A 24,039-nucleotide genomic window follows, 5' to 3' on the forward strand; every position below is an offset into this window, starting at 1 on the left:
GGGGTTTTTTGTTACAAAGTTATGATCATAAAGTTGATAAGCCACCATACCACGTCAAGGTAAACCCCACATCAGGCATGTCCAAAGTCAGGCCTGGGGGCAGCCCATTTTAAAATTTACACTGGCCCTCAGCCTCCATCATGAAATTAATAATAATGCGGCCCGCCAGCATAGTGCGATAAGGAATCGCATAGCTGTAGCAGTAATATTTGGGCAAATCAGTGAAATGATCTGCCACTTGGTCTATACTGCTGACTGTGCGCTGAAGCTATTCGCAATAAACACATACTGGCAAGTAGTGATGCACCGCTCTTGCATACTTCTAGGCAGATCATTCCACTAATGTGCCCAAATATTACTGTTACGGCTACGCGATTCCTTGTTTAAATGATGTTAATAGTTCAAAGAATGTCAGGCTGAATGGTCGGAGCCAACACATTTTCACCTCACTAAATCTGGCCCTCGTTGAGAAAAGTTTGGACACCCCTGCCCCAGATGGTGGTCCCTAACTTATTTACCTTTGGTCATAGTATAAAAGGTATTGTGCCTCTGCATAGTAGCAGAAAAAAAGTGCTCCCACAACCCCCCTTTTGTACTTTCTGTTTGTAACTTGGGTTATTACCCACCTTTTAGTGTTAATATAACGTTTTTCCATTCCAGCTGAGTTCATTTTGGATCTTAACAGATCAGGTTGGTTCCAAGGAAACCACAATACTGGGAAGCCTGCAGATTTCTTTGGGCTGAACTATGAATTCTCTGCCATAAACATGTTCTGAGTGCGGTATTGTGCCTGTGCATACTGTGTTCAGACTGTGAATCTTATTGCAATGCCAATAATGAATGTCCCTATTGCACAAGCAAGAGCAAGGCTTCTAGTGAGGATGAGTGTATGGATGCAAAAAGGTTGATGTTGTGGGGCTGCAGCAATAGTAGGTGACATGATCTCTGGAGAGACAGAGTTTCGGTAGTCAGTATTTAACTCTGTCAATTCCATATTGCCAAGGTCATTGTCTTCTTGCTCTGTAATGAATTCAGAATAACAAAAGCAAAGATCCATTAGTCTTATATCAGAGTAGACTATAATTGCAGTGAGAAAAGAATGCTGCTCACACTGCCATGGGGGGCTAGAAGCAAGCCATACTGTTGGAAACCAGTCATTTCTAGTGCTGCCGTCTTGTTCTAATGTTCACATGATTATCTGACCTGCACCATTCTGCTGTAAGTGGATGCAGAAGATTGTAGCTCTGGCTTGAACATTTTGTTATGACCCTGTACCACAGTCACACGCTTAAATCCTACACACACAGGAGGTAGCTGTGGTAGAAGACGAGCATGCTACTCTTGCTCTGAACGTGAGACTGAAGCATTCACCCCTTATCTGCCAGACTGGGTAGAGGAGGGGACCAGGAGACACAGAGTGGGCTGGATTCTGGTTAGATCTACTTATGACCTATGATATTAACTAGTACAGCTCTACTGAATCATAATGGGATATATTTGTATTGCCTACCATTGGTTTTTATTGAGTACCTAAGCTGTAAATCTGGTCTGTATATTTTGAGAGGTGTATAAATACCATATACCATTACACTAAATTGCATAGACAGAGCTGTTATTAAAGAGCCAGCACCATAAATGATCTATCTGAGAAAGAAATGACTGCTAAGTTACTGCTTATTTCTTTACAGCATAATTAGCAATATAAAATAGCAGCAGCATTACACATGCACCCCAATATATACCTGTAGGACAGCCTTCTTGATAAACAGACAGCTTATTGTCTAACTTTGGTATCTTTGATTTCACCTTGGACCGTGTCTGTGCCTGGAACAGAATGCAAATACAGGACTTTATGAACATATGAAACTGACAAGTTCCAGTTTTAGTCATAAGGATTAAAAGACACAATTTCGTATTGGTTATTACTGAGTCTGTAATGGATATATAATAGCGCATAGCTTATACAATAACCAGTGTTCTCCCAAGGCAGAACCAGTGCCCTTGCCAGATCAAGTCATGGTGAAGGGGCTGGAATATCAGAAGTGCTTTTCTAAGAACTGATATGTTGATCCTTGAAGGCCAAACAAGTCTTACATATTTTTCTGCAGTTGAGATTACAGACAAGAAAAACAGTTAGAAAAGGCCCCACCTTCTCGGATGCCTTCTTCCAGTCAATCCTAAATACAAATATAATAAGGAAAATGGCCTGGGCTATCGCACGCAGCAGAATCCCAATCCAGAATCCTGGAAGGCAAGGGGAAATATAGGAGAAAGAATATTAGAACTGGATACTGATCCACTCTCTGTCTTTTCCATTACAGATAAGAAAGGTGATAATAAACTTACCGATTATGCCCAGCTTAGCAGCAAACATCAGTGACAGACCAAGGGGAAGGCCAATGACATAATATCCGATAGTGTGAGAGATGGCACCAACTTTCAGCTTCCCAGAACCACGCAGGATTCCTCCACAAGCAGCCTGCCAAGACACACAGAAATACAAACACATCACTTGCTCACGTGAGGTATAATCATTTATTTTCCAGCTTAATTCAGAGCTAATCTTAAAAGCAATTTTTGTACTTACCCTTTAAATTCTGTTATTCCAATTCAAACCCAAATATACAGATAAGTACCATGTGCAGCTTAAAGTTTAAAAACAGTTCCAGCGGGTCATTTGTGAGGGTATAATGACAAGACATTGGGGCACGTGGACACATTCTCTACATTAAAAGTGGGAGCTTTAAAATGAGTTGTACTTACCACACATCCATCAAAGAGAAGACAGGCCGAATTTACAGGAAGCACATAACTGACAAGTGCCACTATGTTCCTGTAAGGGGGCAAATAATGTTCCTGTAAGTGATCTCCCTTCTAGCTGTCTATATTTAAACACCATCTGGACTGAGGTTTAGCATAATCCCTGTCAGTTCAAGTACGCAGCGAGCCACACTATCAGGTACCATCCATTTATCAGGTCTATGGGAGCTTCCAGCAGCCCCTCCTTTCATTTGCCAGAGGTTCCAGATTGCCAGTCTATATTCCCACTATATTGCTTTTATTTTGTTTCTTTATACAATTCCACTGACCAAAAATTTCACTGAGAACAAATCCCCACAGGACACTGCACAACATCATACTCACATGTCTGTAGTGTAGATATAGGCAACCACATCTTTCAGGGTTGCAAGCACAATGCATGATAGTAATGCACACATCTCTGCAAAGGAAAACACATTGTATTCACCCCTCAGTGTGGAAGCTAATAAACAACACTCCCTATTTTCTCATCAGCAGAGATTGATAGCCAAAGTGCATGGGTTCAGGTAGGTGAGCAAACAGGGCAATCCTTGGCAGGAAAAAAGAGGGGTGTACTGGGAGCAGAGCAAGGATATAAAGGGTTTTCTGATGAATGCTTATGCTATTCACTGAACTCAGCACAGACAGAAGCTACATGTATCAAGCTTTTATTTTTACCTGTCATACATAGTACAACAAGGGCTGACCTCTTTGCTTGTTCAATGTTCCCAGACCCCAGCCCATGTCCTACACGGATGCTGCCTGCAATGCATAGACCTAGAGGCATCTAGAAATACAAAATACTATGTGTCACTGAACAGCAGAGAGGATCACATGTACCGAAAAGAAACCATCATTTGTCAGGGAAGAGAATGGACTGAAAAAGCAAAAGGCAGGGGAAGTGTGTTTGGTAATTCTCTTCTTAGCATACAGTTGCACCTTGGGATCCATAAATGTAAAAGAGAATCAAACGATGAAAGGCAGGAACACAGCCATTGTAATAGCTAATTAATCAAGTGACAGGTAGTGTGTTGTTGTACCATGGAGCTGCTGGAGGGCAATAGTGATGTAAAGGGTTGTTGTGACTATCTTCCTCTACAGCATCCATTTTGCCCTACACCTCCAGGGCTGTAAGTTGTAGTAGGCAGCAGAGAAACCTGCCCAGGGTGTGAACATTCAGAAAAAGAGAGGGGGCACAATTGCAGAAAATGTCTGTGTTTTTTGCAGTTTTATTGTGCACAGGTTGCCTTCTTTGTTTTGAGTGTCAGCATCCATGATCTCCATCTTATCAAAATTTTCCATCTTTACCTATGGTCTTCATCTTGCTCTGCAGTTTCCACCTTACTCTGCTGTCTCCAGTCAAAACCAATGATTGGGTTACTGTGTTTTACCACGGACAGCATATATAAAGGTATGGCCCAAGCACAAAGAAAGTTTATTTGTACATGTATTCTACATCTACATACTAAATATTTATGCCCCATGTAATGCCTTTACATTGTTTAATAATCTTACCAAATAGACAACAGTGGAAACTTGGTATATAATGGCCTGGGCACCAAGATCAACCATGCCAAGTACTCCTGCAGGGGCAAGGAAAGAAGATTATTGCACTGAACTATGAAGAAACGCTCTCTTACAATAATTATCTGTATCAATTGTTGTTATGAATAATGTTGTTGTTAATGGATATACGTTATATGCACTTTTGTATTTGTTGGAAAAAACACAGCATCACCCACTGACTGACCATGGCAAGGAGCACAGCCCACCATCAGGAAACAGCCCAGAGTAGAAATGATTATGAATACTGTAATTTAACCAGAGGAAGGGTCATTGGGGCTCAAATATTCTAAAATACCCTCCAATTGTTTATTTCATGCAAATAGCCTCAAATGATAGAGTCCTATCCCATTAAACCTTTATGTGCCTAACAGCTTTTTTTTACAAGTTGGGCAAAAAAAAAAACAATCTGGCACAAAATATTCTACAGCGCAGGGTAACTGGGAATAATAAACATATGAGGAAAGTCTATGAAGGATGGGAGAAAAGCAGCTTGCTAACAGATGTGACTACTCTGCAAATCCAAGAAAATGTTATAGACAAATATCTGTGGGAGCCATAAAAAATAACCAAGAATGAAAGTTTAGACTGGAGGAACAGAACTTTAAATAGAAGCAGTGCATATGGCTCTTCAAAGTTAGGGCAGTGAGGGTGTGGAAAACCCTGTTATGATTAACGGCATGTAGAGGGTTTAAAGAGGAATTTACTATTGAATATTGCCTTTGACAAACACTAAGCTCTACGGGACAGGGACCTCCATCTAGAGTGCTGCTCGGAACCAATTTCTAAGACCCGGATCGCAGCCCACAACCCGAACCGCAAACCGCATATTTTCCCACTTTGATCCGCTACCCGACCTGGACCCCCAACTGCTTTATCTGCAACCCGACCCACAACCTGCCGACCACCATCAAACAAGAAGTGATGGTGCTGCAGACCGGAAGTGACGTCATCAAAAGTGGGCGAGGATAGAAACAAGTTTTGTTAAACTTTAAAAGGAGTAAAATATAGACAATATTACATAAGATAAGAAATTTAGATGAAACCCGCAACCAGACGCGCGGCTATACTTGCACCTAAAAACCCTCCCCTCATTCCGCAGGGTGCACGCTTTTTTTGTGGGTAACCTGTGGGTACCTGACACGCTGCAGGACTCCATCCTTTTTCCTCCTTGACATCCATTTAATATGGATTATAACTATACTTTATATTTAATGTGTATTGTATTTTTGTACTTTTTGTGTGGGAGAAAAATACATACAAATTTATGTACAAGACCTGCCAGAAGCACTGAGATTTCAAACGCCCACCATTCAATACAAAGCATGAGCATACTGGCTACTGCAAGCCGGAAAAATGCCCCCCACTCTTCAAAGCAAGCCTGGGACCAACCTGGGGAAGGGGAAAATAATATAAATATTAATATTTAGTAAAACCTGTGTCAAATGTTGTGTCCCAGCAACACTATTGGCCTTTATTGTTGCCGGTTTCTGTTATATTAGAGTATAGATCTTTATACTGAAAACACATTATTATGTATTTATTATGAAAGCAACCACAATAAATAGGTTAAGGACAAATGGAATACACTTATATTTTATACCTTCAGTGGCTAGGCTCTCCAAGCGTTTTTAGCTTAGCCTTACAGTACAACCACTTCCACTGGGTCCGAACTTGCCAAGTACGATTTATTAGAGAACTATATTCTGTGGTGAGTTAAGTGCACAGAAATAGCTAAACATACTGAAAACAACCAATATCCATTTTTTATGAAATATACCTCCCCAGGTGTTTATGTAGAGTCTTCTCCACACAATGTAAAGGAAAAGTAAAATCAGCTGTATAAACTGTGAGATGGTGTTGGCACAGGCAGATCCCCTGTGAAGAATGACAGTTGCATTAACTCTGTTACACAAACTTTTTGCTGACATACTTACAAAATTAGTACAAACACCTGAGACAATTACTTACTTCACTCCTAGGCCCAGGACATACAGCAGGATGTAGTTTATTAAAGCATTGAATATATTTGCTATAAATCCAGTTAATACTTGAGGAAAAATGATTCCCTGGAAAAAAAGAACTTTTTGATGTTATGCGTGCTCTTATTCTGCTCATATATATCTATCTATATATATATATCTATATATATATGTAAATTGAGAAAAGGAAGGAGGAGATAAGGAGAGATTGTAGGGTAAAAAGCAGCAATAGAAAGAGTGGGACAGTGTGAAGGTCAGAAAATGGAAGATAGTGGGAAGGCAGTGGAATGAATTACCTGATTCTGGAGATATTTTGCCAGTAGTTGGTATATAAAGGCTGCCTGATAAAAATCATAAATACTGGCAATGAAGGCAATTGTATCAAATTTAATAATAAGAAAAATCTTTAACACCATTTAAGCCTATATTTAGTAAGGCTATGGCCACCCAATACGGATTCTGTGCAGGCAAAGAATCCACTGCTCTCCTTCTCTTTCCGTAGGCAGGGTGGATTTCAGCACAAAATGTAAAATGTTGAATTTTGGTGCCGAAATCTGCCTTGTCTGCCTGCAACCGAGCGGAGACAGTGCTTTCGGGTGCCAGAAGCAGAGGGGGAGTGGATTCTATCCCCCAACAGTGTATTTCCAAAACAGTCTGGTCCTATCCTAAGGATATATAGATGTTTCTCGGATAACAAACATGGTGGTAAAAAAGATTAGGAGATGTCTACATTCACTACTTGGGGTCTGCTGTTAAGCTGCAATGGAGAATACCTCAACAGAAGCAGTATTAATGGGATTATTTATAATATGGCATAACCCAGTTACTCCTCCAAAACATACACTGTCAAGTAATTAATGTGCAACAAAATGATCAGGGAAGTGCTGGCTCATTTCCTGTCTCACCCGCTGTTTTTCTGTCATTGTTTAGAAGAAGGTGATATATACTGGGGATGGGTCCCTGCTCCACCTGAAGGGGACAACAGCTAAGATTCCAACTCTGGGAGGGAGCGATCAGAAGGAATGAGCTCTAATGTACATGTCTTCGACTTCATCTGTGGTTATAATGATATACGCTGTAAAAACCAAGGCAAGACTTACTGGAAGTGCAGAAAACTTACCGGAAGTGCAGGCAGAAATATCAAGACATATATCTGGGTTAACCTGCAACAGAGTCAAACAAAAAGACAAATGTCACACATATATACTATATATATATCTATATATAAAAGTTCAAATTGGACCAGCACTCCAGTTATTTTTCAAATGATTTTATTCAATCATCACTCGTGTTTTCCAACGTGTAGGCCCTCCTTGGGGCCTTTATCAATATATATATACATATATGTACATGCATCTTTAATACACTTGAATTTTTGCACAAAATATATCGGTGTTGCTGGTCTTTTTCGTACTATGTAATCTTTTTTACCCTGCACCCGACTTTGAAACAGTTTGGCGGAGTGCGGCCCCACAGGAACTTTATTATATACATATATATATATTTATTTTCTTTGATGGTATGGTATACACTTTTAGGTTAGCATTATCACTACCATATAGGAGCAGTGGTGCTGTAGTGCACTGACATGAGCCAAGTGTCATAAGAAACAAGAATAAATAAAAATAAGAATGAATGGTTCTTTAGTTCTATACAAAAAGAAGCCAAGAATGTGACTGAGGTCTGTCCCCAAGCTGCCTTGCTTCAAGAAAAGGATCTTCCCTGGCACTGCTGTCATTTCTCATTAAGCAATGGAACCCTTTGTTGTGTGCAAGTGCTGGACAGATTTTGTCAAAAGAGCCAATTCTGAATAAATAAATCCTTTCACAAATCATTGCACCGCAATATATCAATGCACAAAATAACTCTGTTTCCATACAGCAGCTTTATTTGCAACAATATGTAGTCAAGTGCCCCTCAGGGATTAATTGGGGTTGCTAGAAGGCCAAGGTTCCCATCATTACATACCCAAGTCTCCAGGCAAGGCTAGGATTAGGTCTCTGACAAATATATGAAGCTACCCCCTAGTGGCTGCTTTGGCTTCAGGAATTGCACCTTCTCCAGCCACTTATTCCCTTCAACCCCATATATAGCATTCCACATTCACAGCTTTATACTGCTGTATACTGCTGTTTCTTCTGTGATCTTATATAGGGTGTCCCTCAGGTCCAGAGACCTTGGTGCAGTTGTTGTCCCTATACCTCTTTAGTTATGCCCCTGCTAAAGCCTGATTGTAAACTTACCCTTAGGTCAGCATCAGCACACAGAAGGCAAGCGAGAGCCAGAGCACCCCCTTACCTGGAGACTTCGGGATCCTGGTGGAAAAGAAGCAGAATAGATTCAGTGTTGATAAGCAGAGCCCAGCAGGGGAAGCAGAAGAGCAGCAGGATCAGGATTCCCCTCTGCAGGATGATTCCTATCAGCTTTAAATTGTGCCCTCCATATGTCTGTAAGTGAAAGGTACAGAAGATACTGAAGCAGGATTATACAAAGTGGATCATGTATGATGGAGTTACTGTGCTATATATACCGCTCACCCGCCACCTTACTTCCTGCAATGGTGGTGCTGGTTCTCTGTCGGCCCCAGCAAGGCCTCTCAACAGTAGCAACGAAATCACGGGTCCACACACACTCTGTATCTGCAGTCGGGGATGTGGGCCCTCTTTTTTATTAATGTATCACTAAAAAAAAATCAACGTTTCGGGGGGTTCAACCTCCCTTCATCAGGATAACATTAACAAGTGTTACACACACCTATAATTGCAAAGCCCCACCCCTTTTCCCACAACTCAGTGCTATACCACATATCCCAAAAATTTTTAACCACTTGAGTATATCCATCCTTAATCTCAAAACTATTACAATCAGTCCTTTGCATATAAGTCCATTAAAACCATGGGTCCTTCATAATTTAAAGTGTATATTCACAAGGTTCCAGTATAAATAGTGTAATAAAACATACATACAAATATTAAAATGTATTAAAGTGCATGATAACATTACTCACTACCGGTGAACTTTTACTACCACCCGTTTGCACAGTCATCCCCAGGATACATTTCATCTGTAAAAAATGGGGGGGAAATGGGAAAAGAATAGGTATCACAATATATTAAAAACATGCCATTATAAAAAAACACTTTAAACTAAAATTCTCGTTGAGGCCCCTGGGAGAAAGAGTTTTGAGTTGCAAAATCCAAAAGGCCTCACGTCTTAACAAAGACATCTTTACCTGCATCCTTCTGTACCACTTCCAATATCTGCCATCTCAATTGTGAGATATTATGTTTTGTTTCAAGGAAGTGTTTTGCCAATAAAGTTTCTTTTTTATATTTTTCCTTTCCTTTGTCTTTATTTCTGTCGGTACCAGTGTTAACTATACTTATTTTGGGTTTATAATTCCTTATTACACTTTTATGCTCATTTAGCCTTAGCTTGACAGTTCTGGATGGCTGGCCTACATACGCAAGTCCACATGGACACTTCAACAAATATATAACACCTTCTGAATCACAGGGAGCAAAATGTTTAAGCTTAATGTCATATCCTTGACTCGGGTGCTTGCAAATGTCCCCTTTAATGACACCGTTACAGGAGGGAGAACAAAGAACAGAACCCCAAAAAAGCAGAACTTGGTGTGTGTTACTACATACGGTCCACATTCGACCTTTTTGTAAAAGGTGATAACACAGCACTGGCCCATCTTGCAGAAAGACAGAATGTATGGGAAACTATTTACAGAAAAATCCCTATTTAGTTATGATAGCGATATCAGACGGGCTAGTAAGAACAGATTTCAAGGGGAAACTACCGGTGGGGCAAAATACAATAGGGTGGGCGTGCCACAACTGCGGACCCATGCCATAACTGAGGACATTGTATCGGTGTCATTAAAGTGGACATTTGCAAGCACCCGAGTCAGGGACATGACATTAAGCTTAAAGGGATACGGTCATGGGAAAAAAAAAATTCAAAATGAATCAATTAATAGTGCTGCTCCAGCAGAATTTTGCGCTGAAATCCATTTCTCAAAAGAGCAAACAGATTTTTTTATATTCAATTTTGAAATCTGACATGGGGCTAGACATATTGTCAATTTCCCAGCTGCCCCAAGTCATGTGACTTGTGCTCTGATATACTTCAAATCACTCTTTACTGCTGTACTGCAAGTTGGAGTGATATCACCCCCCTCCCATTCCCCCACAGCAGCCAAACAAAAGAACAATGGGAAGGTAACCAGATAACAGCTCCCTAACACAAGATAACAGCTGCCTGGTAGATCTAAGAACAACACTCAATAGTAAAAACCCATGTCCCACTGAGACACATTCAGTTACATTGAGAAGGAAAAACAGCAGCCTGCCAGAATGCATTTCTCTCCTAAAGTGCAGGCACAAGTCACATGACCAGGGGCAGCTGGGAAATTGACAAAATGTCTAGCCCCATGTCAGATTTCAAAATTGAATATAAAAAAATCTGTTTGCTCTTTTGAGAAATGGATTTCAGTGCAGAATTCTGCTGGAGTAGCACTATTAACTGATGCGTTTTGAAAAAAACGTTTTCCGATCCCTTTAAACATTTTGCTCCCTGTGATTCAGAAGGTGTTATATATTTGTTGAAGTGTCCATGTGGACTTGCGTATGTAGGCCAGACATCTAGAACGGTCAAGATACGGCTAAATGAGCATAAAAGTGTAATAAGGAATTATAAGCCCGAAATAAGTATAGTTAACACTGGTACTGACAGAAATAAAGACAAAGGAAAGGAAAAATATAAAAAAGAAACTTTATTGGCGAAACACTTCTTTGAAACAAAACATAATATCTCACAATTGAGATGGCACATATTGGAAGTGGTACCGAAGGATGCGGGTAAAGATGATAAGAAGTCTTTGTTAAGACTTGAGGCCTTTTGGATTTGGCAACTCAAAACGCTTTCTCCCAGGGGCCTCAACAATTTTAGTTTAACGGGTTTTTTATAATGGCATGTTTTTAATATATTCTTTTCCCATTTCTCCCATTTTTTACTGTGCAAACGGGTGGTAGTAAAATTTCACCGGAAGTGAGTAATGTTATGCACTTTAATACATTTTAATATTTGTATGTATGTTTTATTACACTATTTATACTGGGACCTTGTGAATATACACTTTAAATTATGAAGGACCCCTAGGTTTTAATGGACTTACAGTATATGCAAATGACTGATTGTAATAGTTTTGAGATTAAGGATGGATATACTCAAGAAGTTAAAAAATTTTGGGATTTGTGGTATAGTACTGAATTGTGGGAAAAGGGGTGGGGCTTTGCACTTATAGGTGTGTGTAACACTTGGAAATGTTATCCTGATGAAGGGAGGTTGAACCTCCCGAAACGTTGAGTCTTGTAATGATACATTAATAAAAAAAGGGGCCACGTCCCCGACTGCAGATAAATAGAGTGTGTGCGGACCCGTGATTTTGCTGCTCATGTATGATGGAGGACACTTAGTGCAGTGTTCATCATTCCTACCCTGTCACCCTTTGCTCACTCACTGACAGTCTGTTCCATTCGTACCCTGTCACCCTCTGCCAGTCTGTAACATTCCTACCCTGTCAACTTGTGCTCACTTAAGGTTAATCTGTACCATTTCTACACTGTCACCCTCTGCACATTGACTGCCAGTCTGTCCCATTCCTACCCTTTAACCCTCTGCCCCTCTGCTCTCTCACTGACAGTCTGTAACATGTATACAATGTCTTTAACACTGTGTAACATTCATACTCTGTTAAATTAAATCATACAGTATTATCCTGTAACACCAATGCAATGCTAAACTATCTGCACTTACCTGTGATATTAGTGTATCACATGCACCAGCAAGCCCTGTTCCAACTGCTACCCCTGTAATGTTAATAACCTATATGAAAAAAAAGGCAAAATCAAGATGTTGCTTTAAACACTTTCCAGTTATTCTCCCTTTCTGTAGTGAATGGAAAATAGAAAGTACAGTGACTGACTGCAGTTGGTTTATCAGTTTAACACAGGCATTTGCAAACTGTGGATGAAAAGCCATTGCTGAATGACAGGCTGAGTTATTTCAGGATTGAGCAACAGCCAAAGAGAGCTGGTGGCTACAAGTCACTCTCATAAAAAGTTCCTGCCACCCCAATGAGTGAAGCAGGAATCGAGGGTAGGTTATATCTGTAACTATTGCTGCATAAATGAGTTCATTATATTGCAGAATCAAATCAGCTACATGGAATAGCTTGCAATTTGTGATTGCTCAAAACTTACTGTGATAGCCAGCGACACTGCATCCAGTTCTAATTTTCCCAAGTGCCCACAAAAGATGTAGCTCACAATACTTATCATAAAGATCATCAGCTGCGACAGAAACTAGAAGAGGATTCAGGAGTAATTGTTATACATAAGGACATAGCTCTAGACATATTGAATTCCACTCACACTGGTACTGACACTGGAACACTGTACTGGGAGCAATAGGCCTAAGCTCTTTATGTATACAGGGGAAGGGACAGACTAGATGGGACAGGCATAAGGCAGTACTGGGGGAGGGGGGTAAGCCTGAGCTTAGGTAGATAGGGGAAGGGACAGACTAGATGAGACAGACATAATATAAGGCAGTACTGGGGGGATAAGCATGAGCTCTTTAGGTAGATAGGGGAAGGGACAGACTAGATGGAACAGACATAAGGCAGTACTGGGGGGATAAGTATGAGCTCTTTAGGTAGATAGGGGAAGGGACAGACTAGATGGGACAGACATAAGGCAGTACTGGGGGGGGGATAAACCTGAGCCCTTTAGGTAGATAGGGGAAAGTACAGACTAGATGGGACAGACATAAGGTAGTACTGGGGGGGGGATAAGCCTGAGCTCTTTAGGTAGATAGGGGAAGGGACAGACTAGATAGGAAAGACATGAGGCAGTACTGGGGGGGGGGGGGGATACGCCTGAGCCCTTTAGGTAGATAGGGGAAAGGACAGACTAGATGGGACAGACATAAGGCAGTACTGGGGGGGGGGTAAGCCTGAGCTCTTTAGGTAGTTAGGGGAAGGGACAGACTAGATAGGACAGACATAAGGCAGTACTGGGTGTATAAGCCTGAGCTCTTTAGGTAGATATGGGAAAGAACAGACTAGATGGGATAAACATAATGCAGTACTGGGGGGGGGGGGGGGGGGGGGGAGCTTGAGTTCTTTAGGTAGTTAGGGGAAGGGACAGACATAGGCAGTACTGGGCAAATTAGCTCTTTTAGTAGTAGGGGGATTGGCAGAGATACACAAGGAGGTTCAGTGCTATATACGGAAGCATTTTAGACTGTGTTTCCTTAGCATGAATACATGAAAGGTAAGCCACAGGGGAATGCAAATACGAGAGCTTGTCTGTTAGAGTCCTTATAGAGGTTTTACCGCTGGTGCAGCAAGTGCTAGCAACTTCTGTACTTCTTGCCAGATCTCTGTGGGCAGGAAAAAGCATCTGTTGTGAGTATATCCAGTTGCTTCTGGGACCTGCTCTGCTGAAAAGCAGAGTTCATCTCTTATGATGGTCTCAGCTCTTTGATTATTATCTGATGTCTTCACCTCCATTGCTGCAAACGTCCCCAAAGACTAATCTAGATGACAGTACTCTTCCAGGAGATGTCCCATTCTTGGTCACTCCATTCTTATCTTAAAGAATCGAGATACGAAAGAAAAATCAGTTGAACGACTGCATCTGCAAATCTCCAAGATCTCAGTTCTAAATTTCTAAAATAATATTCCCTGTAAGTTAAATAAAGAACTTCATAGTTGGGATAATCAGTACTATTATAGAGACTCGGTATAAGAGGGAGAAAGGGGAAAAAGAGAAAAAAGGAGAAATCAGAGGTGGGAGAGAAACATTTCTGTTATCAGTAATACCCACAGACAGAAAGACAGACACACAAACCTCTTACTCCACAAAGGATCACTACAAAAGTGAAGTCCACCCAGGGAACCCGCCCTAGCACAGATAGTTTCCCTCCCCTACAGAATAACACTGTCCAACACTCCCCTTCCTCCCACACAGCAGCCAAATAAAATGGGAAAGTTCCTGTTTGGACTAATAAGACTGACCAGCTGACATGAAACTTGGCACACGCAGACAAATTGGAATCTGTGATTCCTTATAATCAGAGGTTACTTACTATAATCAGTCGTTCTGTCCCAGTCAGACAATTCAGTAAACATTTCCTTGCAGGGTAAGAGCGTGGGATGGCTCACGACTGCCCCCTAACTGCCTCATGAAAACTACATATAAAATACATTAAATCATAAATACATCATACAAATAAAATGTAAACAATAAATACAATTAGTATATACACAAAACAAATAAAAATTACAATTAGAAAGTATGACACTGGTAAATCACTGTAATTCACTGTATTTCTCTCAGAGAATTTGCAGAGGATCTTCATTTTTTTTATTTTATGTTAGTTTAATTAACTAGCTTTCGGTTCAGCAGCTCTCCAGTTTGGATTTCAGCAGCTCTTTGGTTGCTAGGGTGTAATTTTTCCTAGCAACAAGGCATTGGTGTAAAGGAATGAATGAGACTGGAAGTGATTGCTGTGCTGTGATATTGCTGGGTAGTTCTACAGGTATTGGGCTGGCACAAGAATGGCACTGGCAGAAACGTACTACCTAATAAATGGAGCAGGAATTTGGGCAGTCAGGAAACAGCACTTGTACATGTATATACACTTATACTGTATATGTATAGCACTACTAGCATACCCAATGCTGTCCATGTGTTGCAGTACATCAGATATAAAATAAATAATACACTATATACAACAGCATGATGGATTGCTTCTTGTCTAAGCCTGCACATTGGGGCAGCTCGGGCACTAACAAGTTTAAGAGACAAACACCTACTGAAACTTGAGAGCCGAGACAGCCTGTTTTGGGTGCCAAAATGGGAGCCAGTAGGTCTCTGCTGCTTCACAGGTGAGACTGCCGGGTCCTTCTGGAGCTGAAAGTCAGAACAATCTGTGCAACTGTAACACATTTCCTTAGTGGTACAAGTACCTACAGGCAGTACCAGGCCAGATTGCTAATCTATGCATTTAGGTGAATACCAGAGGGGCTGCCACAGGGTAAGAAGCTTTTCCTGTACTTCACATGACAGTGGGCACTAAAGGTTATTCCCTCTCGACACGTGAAGGACAGGAAATTAGCTAATAAATTTCGAGCTTCCCCCCCCTCATCTCCTTTCTTTTTCTTGTCCTCAACGAAGGAAGTGTGGACATCTATGCTCACTGCTATGCTGGCACAGATGTTGGATGTTGCCTCTGAGACTCTGGAGTTTGCCTCTCAGGAGCAATCTCCTTTAGGAGATAATGGCCTGTTGTTGCCCATAACCGCTGTAAGACGCAAAGCCGATAGGCGCATGAGCAGTTAGGTGGTTGCAGAGCTCTGCCCCTTGACGCTTTGCTAGGATACGCGTCGGTGATGTCATTTTGAAGCGTCTTTTGTCGCGAACTTTAAAAATCAGCATCTAGGTTACCTCTTGCTGCTTGTTGTATCAGACGCTGTTTGGCTGTTCAGCCCTGAGCCTGATGCTGTTTACCTCCACTTCTTCAGTAAGTAAACTGCCTGCAGGGATGTTTTGTATTCATTTCCCTTACTTATGGGTATACTCTACTTATGTGAACCTGTTTATTCACACTGGTATTTATTATGCAACCTTTTGATTTTTAAGGAGCCCACATCATAGACATCATATTTTTCGTTTTTTACCTGCTCTTCATGATAAGAAAGTGTGTTGAAGCTGTTTTGACCAGAGTAATGCCTCCCAGTCTTCTGACCAATTTAATACTTTTATATCATGGATGAAGGACTCCTTTAACAAGTCTATGTTTGATATGGTTGAAAAGGTTACTGGTAATGTGCTTTCTAAGGTTTCTGTTAAAATACCATCCACTTCACAAGGTTCACCACTTGCAGATCAAGCTATTCACATATCCTGTGACACTGTTTCCTCAGAATCTTAAGAGGAAGAAGTGGAATCTGATGATAAACTTTTTAATACAACCTTTATTGAGCCTTTGATTTTGTCCATGAGGAAAACTCCTAATTTGGATGTTCTTTTGGAATCTACCTCCCAACCAGACCTTATGTTCAAGTCTTCAAAAAAGAAGAACAGTGTCTTTCCTGTTCATGATATCGTCAAGGCCACTATTAAGTCAGATTGGGATGTTCCCGATAAAAAAAAGAATTTTCTTTAAAAAAAAATGAAAAGAATGTACCCATGTTTTGAGGATCAGGTCAGAAAATGGGAATTTCCTCCTAAGGTTGATGCTTCAATCACTAGGGTGGCAAGAAGAACAACTTTGCCAGTGGATGAGGGCATCTCCCTAAAAGATCCAATGGAGAGACGACAGTTTCCGGATCCATTTGCAAACCCTCTGTGGCAATTACCTCTTTAGCCAGGGCTAATAAAATATGGTTAAATAATATTGAGGAGGCCTTACAGAAGATTCACCTTTAGGATACCTTTTATTATGTTATATAACAACCAATTCTAAGCAACTTTTCAATTGGTTTTCATTATTTATGTTTTTATAGTTTTATAGTTATTTGTCTTTCTCTTCTGCTTTCAAATTGGCGTCGCTGTCCCCTTCTAAAAATCAAATGCTCTGTTAGGCTACAAATGTATTGTTATTGCTACTTTTTATTACTGATCCTTCTATTCAGACTCTCTCCTATTCATATTCCAGTCTCTTATTCAAATCAATGCATGGTTGCTAGGGTAATTTGGGCCCTAGTTACCAGATTGTTAAAATGCAAATTGAAAAGCTTCTGAAAACCTTCAATAATAAAAACAAATGGCAAATTGTCGCAGAATATCCCTCTTTACAGCATACTTAAAGTTATCTCAAAAGGTAAACAACCCCTTTAATTCCATTCATGAGGTACAGCTAGTCAATGACTTTTGTGCTGAGGCCTCCATGGATATCCTTAGATTGGCAGATGGAGATATGAGCCTTGTGGTGGCGGCTTGCAGATCCGTATGGCTTAGGCATTGGTTTGCAGATACACCACCTAAGCATAACCTTTGCTCCCTTTCCTTTGAAGGGGCCCTTCTCTCTTAATTGGAAAACATAATTTCCAAGGCTTCTGCAGGGAAGTCAGCATTCCTAACACAGCATAAGAAAGACAGGAGAATGTCTTTCAGAGGAAACAGAACATCATTTAAAGAAGCTAGAACCTATCACCCAGGCAGAGGTTTTCAGAAACAGTCTTGGAAAATGAAGTCTCAGTCCTTTCAGGCTAAAAGGGAAACCAAGCTTGATAGGAACAAATCTTTCTGAAAGTTTGTGAGACCCGTAGTTCCCTGTGGGAGCCAGGCTCTATTTTGTCAGATGGTCCTGGGCAAACTGACAGCCACGTTGGATGCTGTTCCATGGGCCATGGCTCACGTTAGGCCTCTCCAGATGTCGTTTCTGACTCAGTGGCGCAGGAAACATTCACCAGATCAATGCATTCACATCAGTCCTCTTGTTCAAGAGAAGTTTAGACGGTGGCTTCAGACTTGGAATCTTCAGAGAGGTATTTCTCTATACACTCCCCAGTGGATCTTGCAAATGGAATGTTTGGGAAACAAATCAGTCTTCCAAATGGAAGGAATTGAAAGCTGTTCTTTTAGCACTAATTCACTTTTGGGAGGTGATCAAGTCAAAGTCTGTGATGACTCGCTCAGACAATTCCCCGATGTCAAATACATAAAAAAACAGGGGAGTGGGGGATGGGGAGCTTCAAACTCATGAAATTGACAGAATAAATTCTTGCCTGGGCAGAGAAACATCTACATGATTTGACAGCAGTCCATGTGCCAGGTGTGATGAATATTCTAGTGGATCGGTTGAGCAGACTAGAGCCTTACCCAGGAGCATGGGTGTCCGCAGAAGGGGGCAAGAGGGGGCAGTTGCCCCACCCTGACTTCTACAGTTAGTTCCAAGAAATAGTTTGCAAATTTAATTCCCAACAACACAAAACATTTTTATACTTCCCAACCCATGGCAAGTCTTAATTATGTTATACCCTGCATTTTCATGAGTAGGTTCATCTGAATCACAAATGTATAACCTCCATGTAACGGACACACTTATGTGCAAAGTTACTTACAGAATGAATTATGTAAAAACAAAGTTGGACATAATATATAATAGTATAACTAACTAGTGCTTGTCAAGCTAGATTTGAATGACAAAATAGATATCTGCGACAGAAAGCAAGATTTTATAGTACAGGATTCATTCTTTCCACAAAATGAGAGTTTTGTTTCACAAAACAGATAAAATAACCATTCTGTGAAGCAACACTGTCAGTCACATTCCTGAACCAATAAGAACAAAGCTTATTGCCAAATACAAACAAGATGAGAAGTGGCCTGCTCTGCGCCACATGGCTAAGGCAAAGTATCTGACCTGCTATAGAGGCGCCTCTAATGTCCCCTGTGCTGCATAGTAATAAACATGAACAAACCTTTCCTAAAAGAGCTGCTGTTAACATAAACTGGAAGGCATGAACCATTCGGCACAGCATCTGACTCAACATATCTGTATGGCAGCTAGGATTCATATTGCGGCACAGTGGAAATCACCCTGCCTTTCCTTATCTAAAGTCTTAGACAAGATAGAGTTCATCCATGCCAATGAACGTTTGAAATACCAAATTTATAACCAAATGGAGAAATACACAGAGATCTGGGACACTTGGATTCTTCATAGGGAGTCGTTCATATCCGGTTCAAAGAATATTTGAGGGGCACACACCTGGTTAATTTTCTCAATTGCTTGGGTGCACCTCCCGCAGTGTCCTTCCCCACTGGAATACAGGAATCAGAGACGAAATGGGCAGCACTCCAGGATAAAGTAAAAAATTGCCTTTATTTACCAACAGCAGGGCAGCATAGCAACGTTTCGAGCCTTGCACGGCTCTTTTTCAAGCCTTTTCAGCTTGAAAAAGAGCCGTGCGAGGCTCGAAACGTTGCTATGCTGCCCTGCTGTTGGTAAATAAAGGCAATTTTTTACTTTATCCTGGAGTGCTGCCCATTTCGTCTCTGAGTCGTTCATATCCCTTTGAGTTGGAATGGGGCAATGGGCAGAGTTCATTTCATTCGCCTTGAGTATGTGCTTAACTGATGTTTGAGGCTTATGGCAACAACTTGCTCTAGAGAGATACCAAATGTGACATGCTTAGTGATATTTTTCATATAACCAGTGGATCATTTTACTTATGGCTCGTTTTCTTTTTTTCCTTTTTTTCTCTTTATTTTGTTTTTCTGTATCTTTTCCCCTGTCAAGCAATATATTGTACCATGCATTCATGTGTTGTGCATTATGCTGTTTTATATACAGTCCTTCAGGAAAAGTAAAATTTGATCTTAATAAAAAGAAAGTTGACAAAGAAGAGCTGCTGTTAAACACTACCGGTTCAGAAATGGAAGTTTTTACAAATGGCTGAGAAATATAATGCTGCACTTATAATGATTGTAGAAAAAGAAAAGTATGCAAAACATAAATATGATCATTTTAGGTGATATGGCTATTCTTATTGTAGAAACCTGCTTGTGTGGCCATTTTGGTTAAGGAAATTCCTGCTGTTTTGCCATTATCGTATGACTCACTCCTGTTCCTCTTCCTGTCTAAGCTGAGAACAATAATGGGACATGCCACACCCACCTGCTATCTTCTAGTAAATGTACCAGAAGTTACTGTGCTTGTCTGGCTGCTTTGCCTGACTCTCAGAGACAGTTATAAGTTTTGTATATTATAGTTAGACTCCAATGTCTCCTCCTAGCTGTAATCTTGCACCAATTAGCTTGTAGTAGTCGCTTAATAATGTGCTTACCTATAGTTCAACTACTACATAATAGCTTTAGCCAGAGACTTGGGACTGATCATGTGCACACATACCTCCCAACTGTCCCTTTTTCAGAGGGACAGTCCCTCAGCTCAACCTGAGGTCCCTCATTTGTACTGGAAAGTCCCTCTTTTCTCTGCACTGAACAGCCAGAAAAAGAAACAAAATTTCTAACTTAAAGAAGTCATCTGTAGTGTGGGTACTTCAATGTGGTAAACAAATTACTCACCACGTAAGGGAAGTGGCCCAGGTGCACTGCCCTGAGCCCTCAGCATAGGGGGCGGATGAACCGAAATGTAAAAAGGAGCAGGCACTCAATGAACGCAGACTTCCAGCAGGCACCAATTCAAAGTGTAAAGATCTTTATTGCGTCCAAAATTTCTAACTTAATTGGCTTTTGGCAGAGAGGCCAGTACAGCTAACAGGTGCATCTAAGATACTTTGTAACAATTTTGAGATAAGAAAAGATTTTTACTTTTATAACCTGCCAAACTTTGTAAAATGAACATGGTAATTATGGGGTGTGGCCACAAAAATGGGTGTGGTCAAAAAAAATTGCCGCGCTACATGACAAATAATTTTTTGTCCCTCTTTTTACTTCCAAAATGTTGGGAGGTATGACCACGCATTCTGTATAGTATGATGTGTAGGTTATATATGCAGCCACTCCTGAGTACTGTGTGTAAACAAAAGGGGGTCATTTAGGCAGGGGCAATTTTAGGGGATCATAATCTATTTATATAGAAGCAACAAGCTATACAATGCTTTATATTTATTTATAACAAAAGACTCTAATGATGCCGTCCCCTTGCCTGCCCAGTGCTTAACCCTTTCACATCAGAGTGGGTCAAAGGGGGCACGACACTAGAGCAGAGAGCACAACTGCGCCCATGTCACATGCATGTCCAGGGCCGCCAGCAGGGGGGGACAAGTGTTCCAGGCCTGAAGGGGGGCCCAGAAGTGCTGCATTTTTCAAAGAGCCGGGTCCCCTTTACGAGCGCCCGAGCCGTGCGGCCATTTCGCATATTACCGAATGCGGAAGTGCCGAAAAGACGAAGCTGAAGTCCCGAAGCGGTGAAAAGACCCGAATTCATGAAAGGAGGTGAAGTTGAAGTCCTGAAGCCTTTTGTTTACACACAGTACTCAGCAGTGGCTGCTCATATAACCTACACATCATACTATACACAATGTGTGATGCACATGATCAGTCCCAAGTCTCTGGCTAAATCTATTATGTAGTAGTTGAAATATAGCTAAGCACATTATTAAGAGACTACTACAAGCTAATTGGTGCAAGATAACAGCTAGGAGGAGACATTGGAGTCTAACTATGTTATACAAAACGTATAACTGTCTCTGAGAGTCAGGCAAAGCAGCCAGACAAGCACAGTAACTTCTGGTACATTTAATAGAAGATGGCTGGTGGGTGTGGCCTGTCCCATTATTGCTCTCAGCTTAGACAGGAAGAGGAACAGGAGTGAGTCATAAAATAATTTCAAAACAGCAGGAATGCCCTTAACCAAAATGGCCACACAAGCAGGTTACTACAATAAGAATAGCCATATCACCTAAAATGATCATATTTATGTTTTGCATACTTTTCTTTTTCTACAATCATTATAAGTGCAGCATTATATTTCTCAGCCATTTGTAAAAACTTCCATTTATGAACCTGTAGTGTTTAACAGCAGCCCTTTTAGGAAAGGTTTGTTCATGTTTATTACTATGCAGCACAGGGGACATTAGAGGCGCCTCTATAGCAGGTCAGATACTTTGCCTTAGCCATGTGGAGCAGAGCTGGCCACTTCTCATCTTGTTTGTATATGGCAATAAGCTTTGTTCTTATTGGTTCAGGAATGTGACTGACAGTGTTGCTTCACAGAATGGTTATTTTATCTGTTTTGTGAAACAAAACTCTCATTTTGTGGAAAGAATGAATCCTATACTATAAAATCTTGCTTTCTGTCGCAGATATCTATTTTGTCAGTCAAATCTAGCTTGACAAGCACTAGTTAGTTACACTATTATATATTATGTCCAACTTTGTTTTTACATAATTCATTCTGTAAGTAACTCTGCACATAAGTGCGTCCATTACATGGAGGTTATACATTTGTGAGACAGATTGCTTGTTAAACTGTACAGAATGGAGTTTGTGATATAATGACATCCTTTTGTGCACTAACCAGATTTTGTTTTCATTCTTTAATAGAAATAACTCTTTTGTATATTTTTTTCCTCAGTGTATGGTCACAAATTCTTATATAACATGAGAGACATTCATTCTGTGTATTAGGGATAGTTTTGTATACAGAATGTATTTGGGACAAACGGCACCCCATACATACCTGGTTCCACCGTTTCTCCTAATTGCCAAGTGTCTGTGACCTGAAAATCTGAACTGAATTGATTTTCCTTTTACCCGGTGGAGAGTACACACAGGCAGTACCACAGGAGAGTTATTGAGGGCAGTACAAGTGGGCAACACCACATGAGAGTTACCCTAGGGCAGGGCCGCCATCAGGGGGTCACAGGGGGTACAAGTGTACCGGGCCCGGGCCTGAAGGGGGGCCCGGCAGTGCTGCACTTTTCAAAAGAGCCGGGCCCCCCTTTAAGGAGAGTGATAATCTCGGGCCCCAGAGCGTTCCTGCCTGGCTGTCCCCAATGGCGCGCTCTACCTCCCTCAGTGATATACCCCGCTCTACATCCATCTACATCTATTACCTATGCCTCCGCGCCGCCTACCACCCATTGGCTTCACCGCCCGCCGTCCCCTTTACCAAAGCCGGCAGTCTAGCCCCTTCCGTCCTGAGATTTTTTTAAAAAAAACAAACTATCTGGCGCGCTTCGATGTCTGCGCATGCGCGCCGGCGCAGCAGCAAGGGAGCGGGCCCACATCCATGCACGCTGACAAGGGCCAGCAGCAAGGGAGCACGTGGGGCAGGCACTGCAGCAAGGGGGGCCCTGGACAGCATTCCCACTGGGCCCCAAGCCCCCCAGTCCTACCCGGGTGGGAACAGTCCACAGTACATTCTGGGAAGCGAGGGAAGGAAGAGCTTGGGTGCAGTGGGTAGGGCCTGGAAATGGTGGCAAATGGAAAAGAAAAAGGGAATCAATCCTGGGTTGGGAATTTATATTTGTTTGTTTCCCACACAGTCCCAGTATGTGCAGCTGGTACCCGCTGAAACAGACAGGCAGAGAGGGAACTGCAGACAAGAGACTGTGGCAGAGCGAGATGGAAACACACTATTTGTGGGTTCCAGGTGGGGCTTGCCAGAGAGTAGGTGGGGTTTTGACAAATTTGGCTGGGGCTTATCAGGGGTGTGGCCAGGGGAGTGGGCGGGGTCTGGGGTGGGGCTTGGGGGCAAGGGTGGGGCTTGGGGGCCCCGAAAAAAATTTTGTACGGGGCCCAGTGATTTCTAATGGCGGCCCTGCCCTAGGGGAGTACATACAGGCAGTACCACAGGAGAGTTACCCTGAGGGGAGTACATACAGGCAGTACCACAGTAGAGTTACCCTGAGGGGAGTACATACAGGCAATACCACAGGAGAGTTACGGGAGTACATACAGGCAATACCACCGTATTTGAGTCAAACTCACATAACATGCCTTCCTTTAGACAGGACAAGCAGTTGCCCAGGCAACAGAAAACAGCGTTGGAAGTATTTGCGTTCTGCGCCTCATTGTGAGGCTCGATTCTTCCCCAGGTGATTTGTTTATGTACGAAGTGTTCTGATGTGCAGCGTTTCACTCCTCCCCACAAGTGAGCAGGGAAGATGCGGGGAATGAATTGGGCGGGGTTAACA

General features: G+C 41.6%; 1 protein-coding gene across 4 annotated transcripts; it reads right to left on the minus strand.

Annotated features, from left to right (window-relative positions):
* Nucleotides 1-464: 464 nt before the first annotated feature.
* Nucleotides 465-23,980, minus strand: slc47a2.S (solute carrier family 47 (multidrug and toxin extrusion), member 2 S homeolog). Of its 4 annotated transcripts, XM_041575319.1 has the most exons (20): nt 23,834-23,980; nt 14,511-14,613; nt 13,927-14,013; nt 13,756-13,802; nt 12,620-12,721; nt 12,174-12,242; nt 8,643-8,791; nt 7,465-7,507; nt 6,641-6,685; nt 6,334-6,431; nt 6,143-6,240; nt 5,641-5,754; nt 4,315-4,382; nt 3,478-3,586; nt 3,145-3,220; nt 2,764-2,833; nt 2,347-2,479; nt 2,150-2,244; nt 1,743-1,824; nt 465-1,020 (listed from the first exon to the last, which is right to left on the minus strand). In XM_041575319.1, the coding sequence occupies exons 2-20, from the start codon at nt 14,551-14,553 to the stop codon at nt 806-808; spliced, it is 1,743 nt and encodes a 580-aa protein (XP_041431253.1). In that variant the 5' UTR covers nt 14,554-14,613; nt 23,834-23,980; the 3' UTR covers nt 465-805. The 4 variants fall into 4 exon arrangements, with proteins under 4 accessions (XP_041431253.1, XP_018087976.1, XP_041431254.1 ...); XM_018232487.2 differs by lacking the exons at nt 14,511-14,613; nt 23,834-23,980 and having other exon boundaries at nt 13,756-14,012; XM_041575320.1 differs by lacking the exons at nt 6,641-6,685; nt 14,511-14,613; nt 23,834-23,980 and having other exon boundaries at nt 13,756-14,012.
* Nucleotides 23,981-24,039: the final 59 nt, after the last annotated feature.

This window comes from Xenopus laevis, chromosome 8S (assembly GCF_017654675.1).
Source record: "Xenopus laevis strain J_2021 chromosome 8S, Xenopus_laevis_v10.1, whole genome shotgun sequence".
Lineage (NCBI taxonomy): Eukaryota > Metazoa > Chordata > Amphibia > Anura > Pipidae > Xenopus > Xenopus laevis.

What these genes read in the sequence shown, in the direction of transcription:
- slc47a2.S (XM_041575319.1), bottom strand. Translation starts at nt 14,553, where the DNA reads ATGTTTACTGAATTGTCTGACTGGGACAGAACGACTGATTATA. An exon ending in AATCTCAGTGCTTCTGGCAG is followed by an intron (nt 4,383 to 5,640) that starts GTCTTGTACATA and finishes TTGCCCCTGCAG; the next exon opens with GAGTACTTGGCATGGTTGAT. An exon ending in TATATCTACACTACAGACAT is followed by an intron (nt 2,834 to 3,144) that starts GTGAGTATGATG and finishes GCCCCCTTACAG; the next exon opens with GAACATAGTGGCACTTGTCA.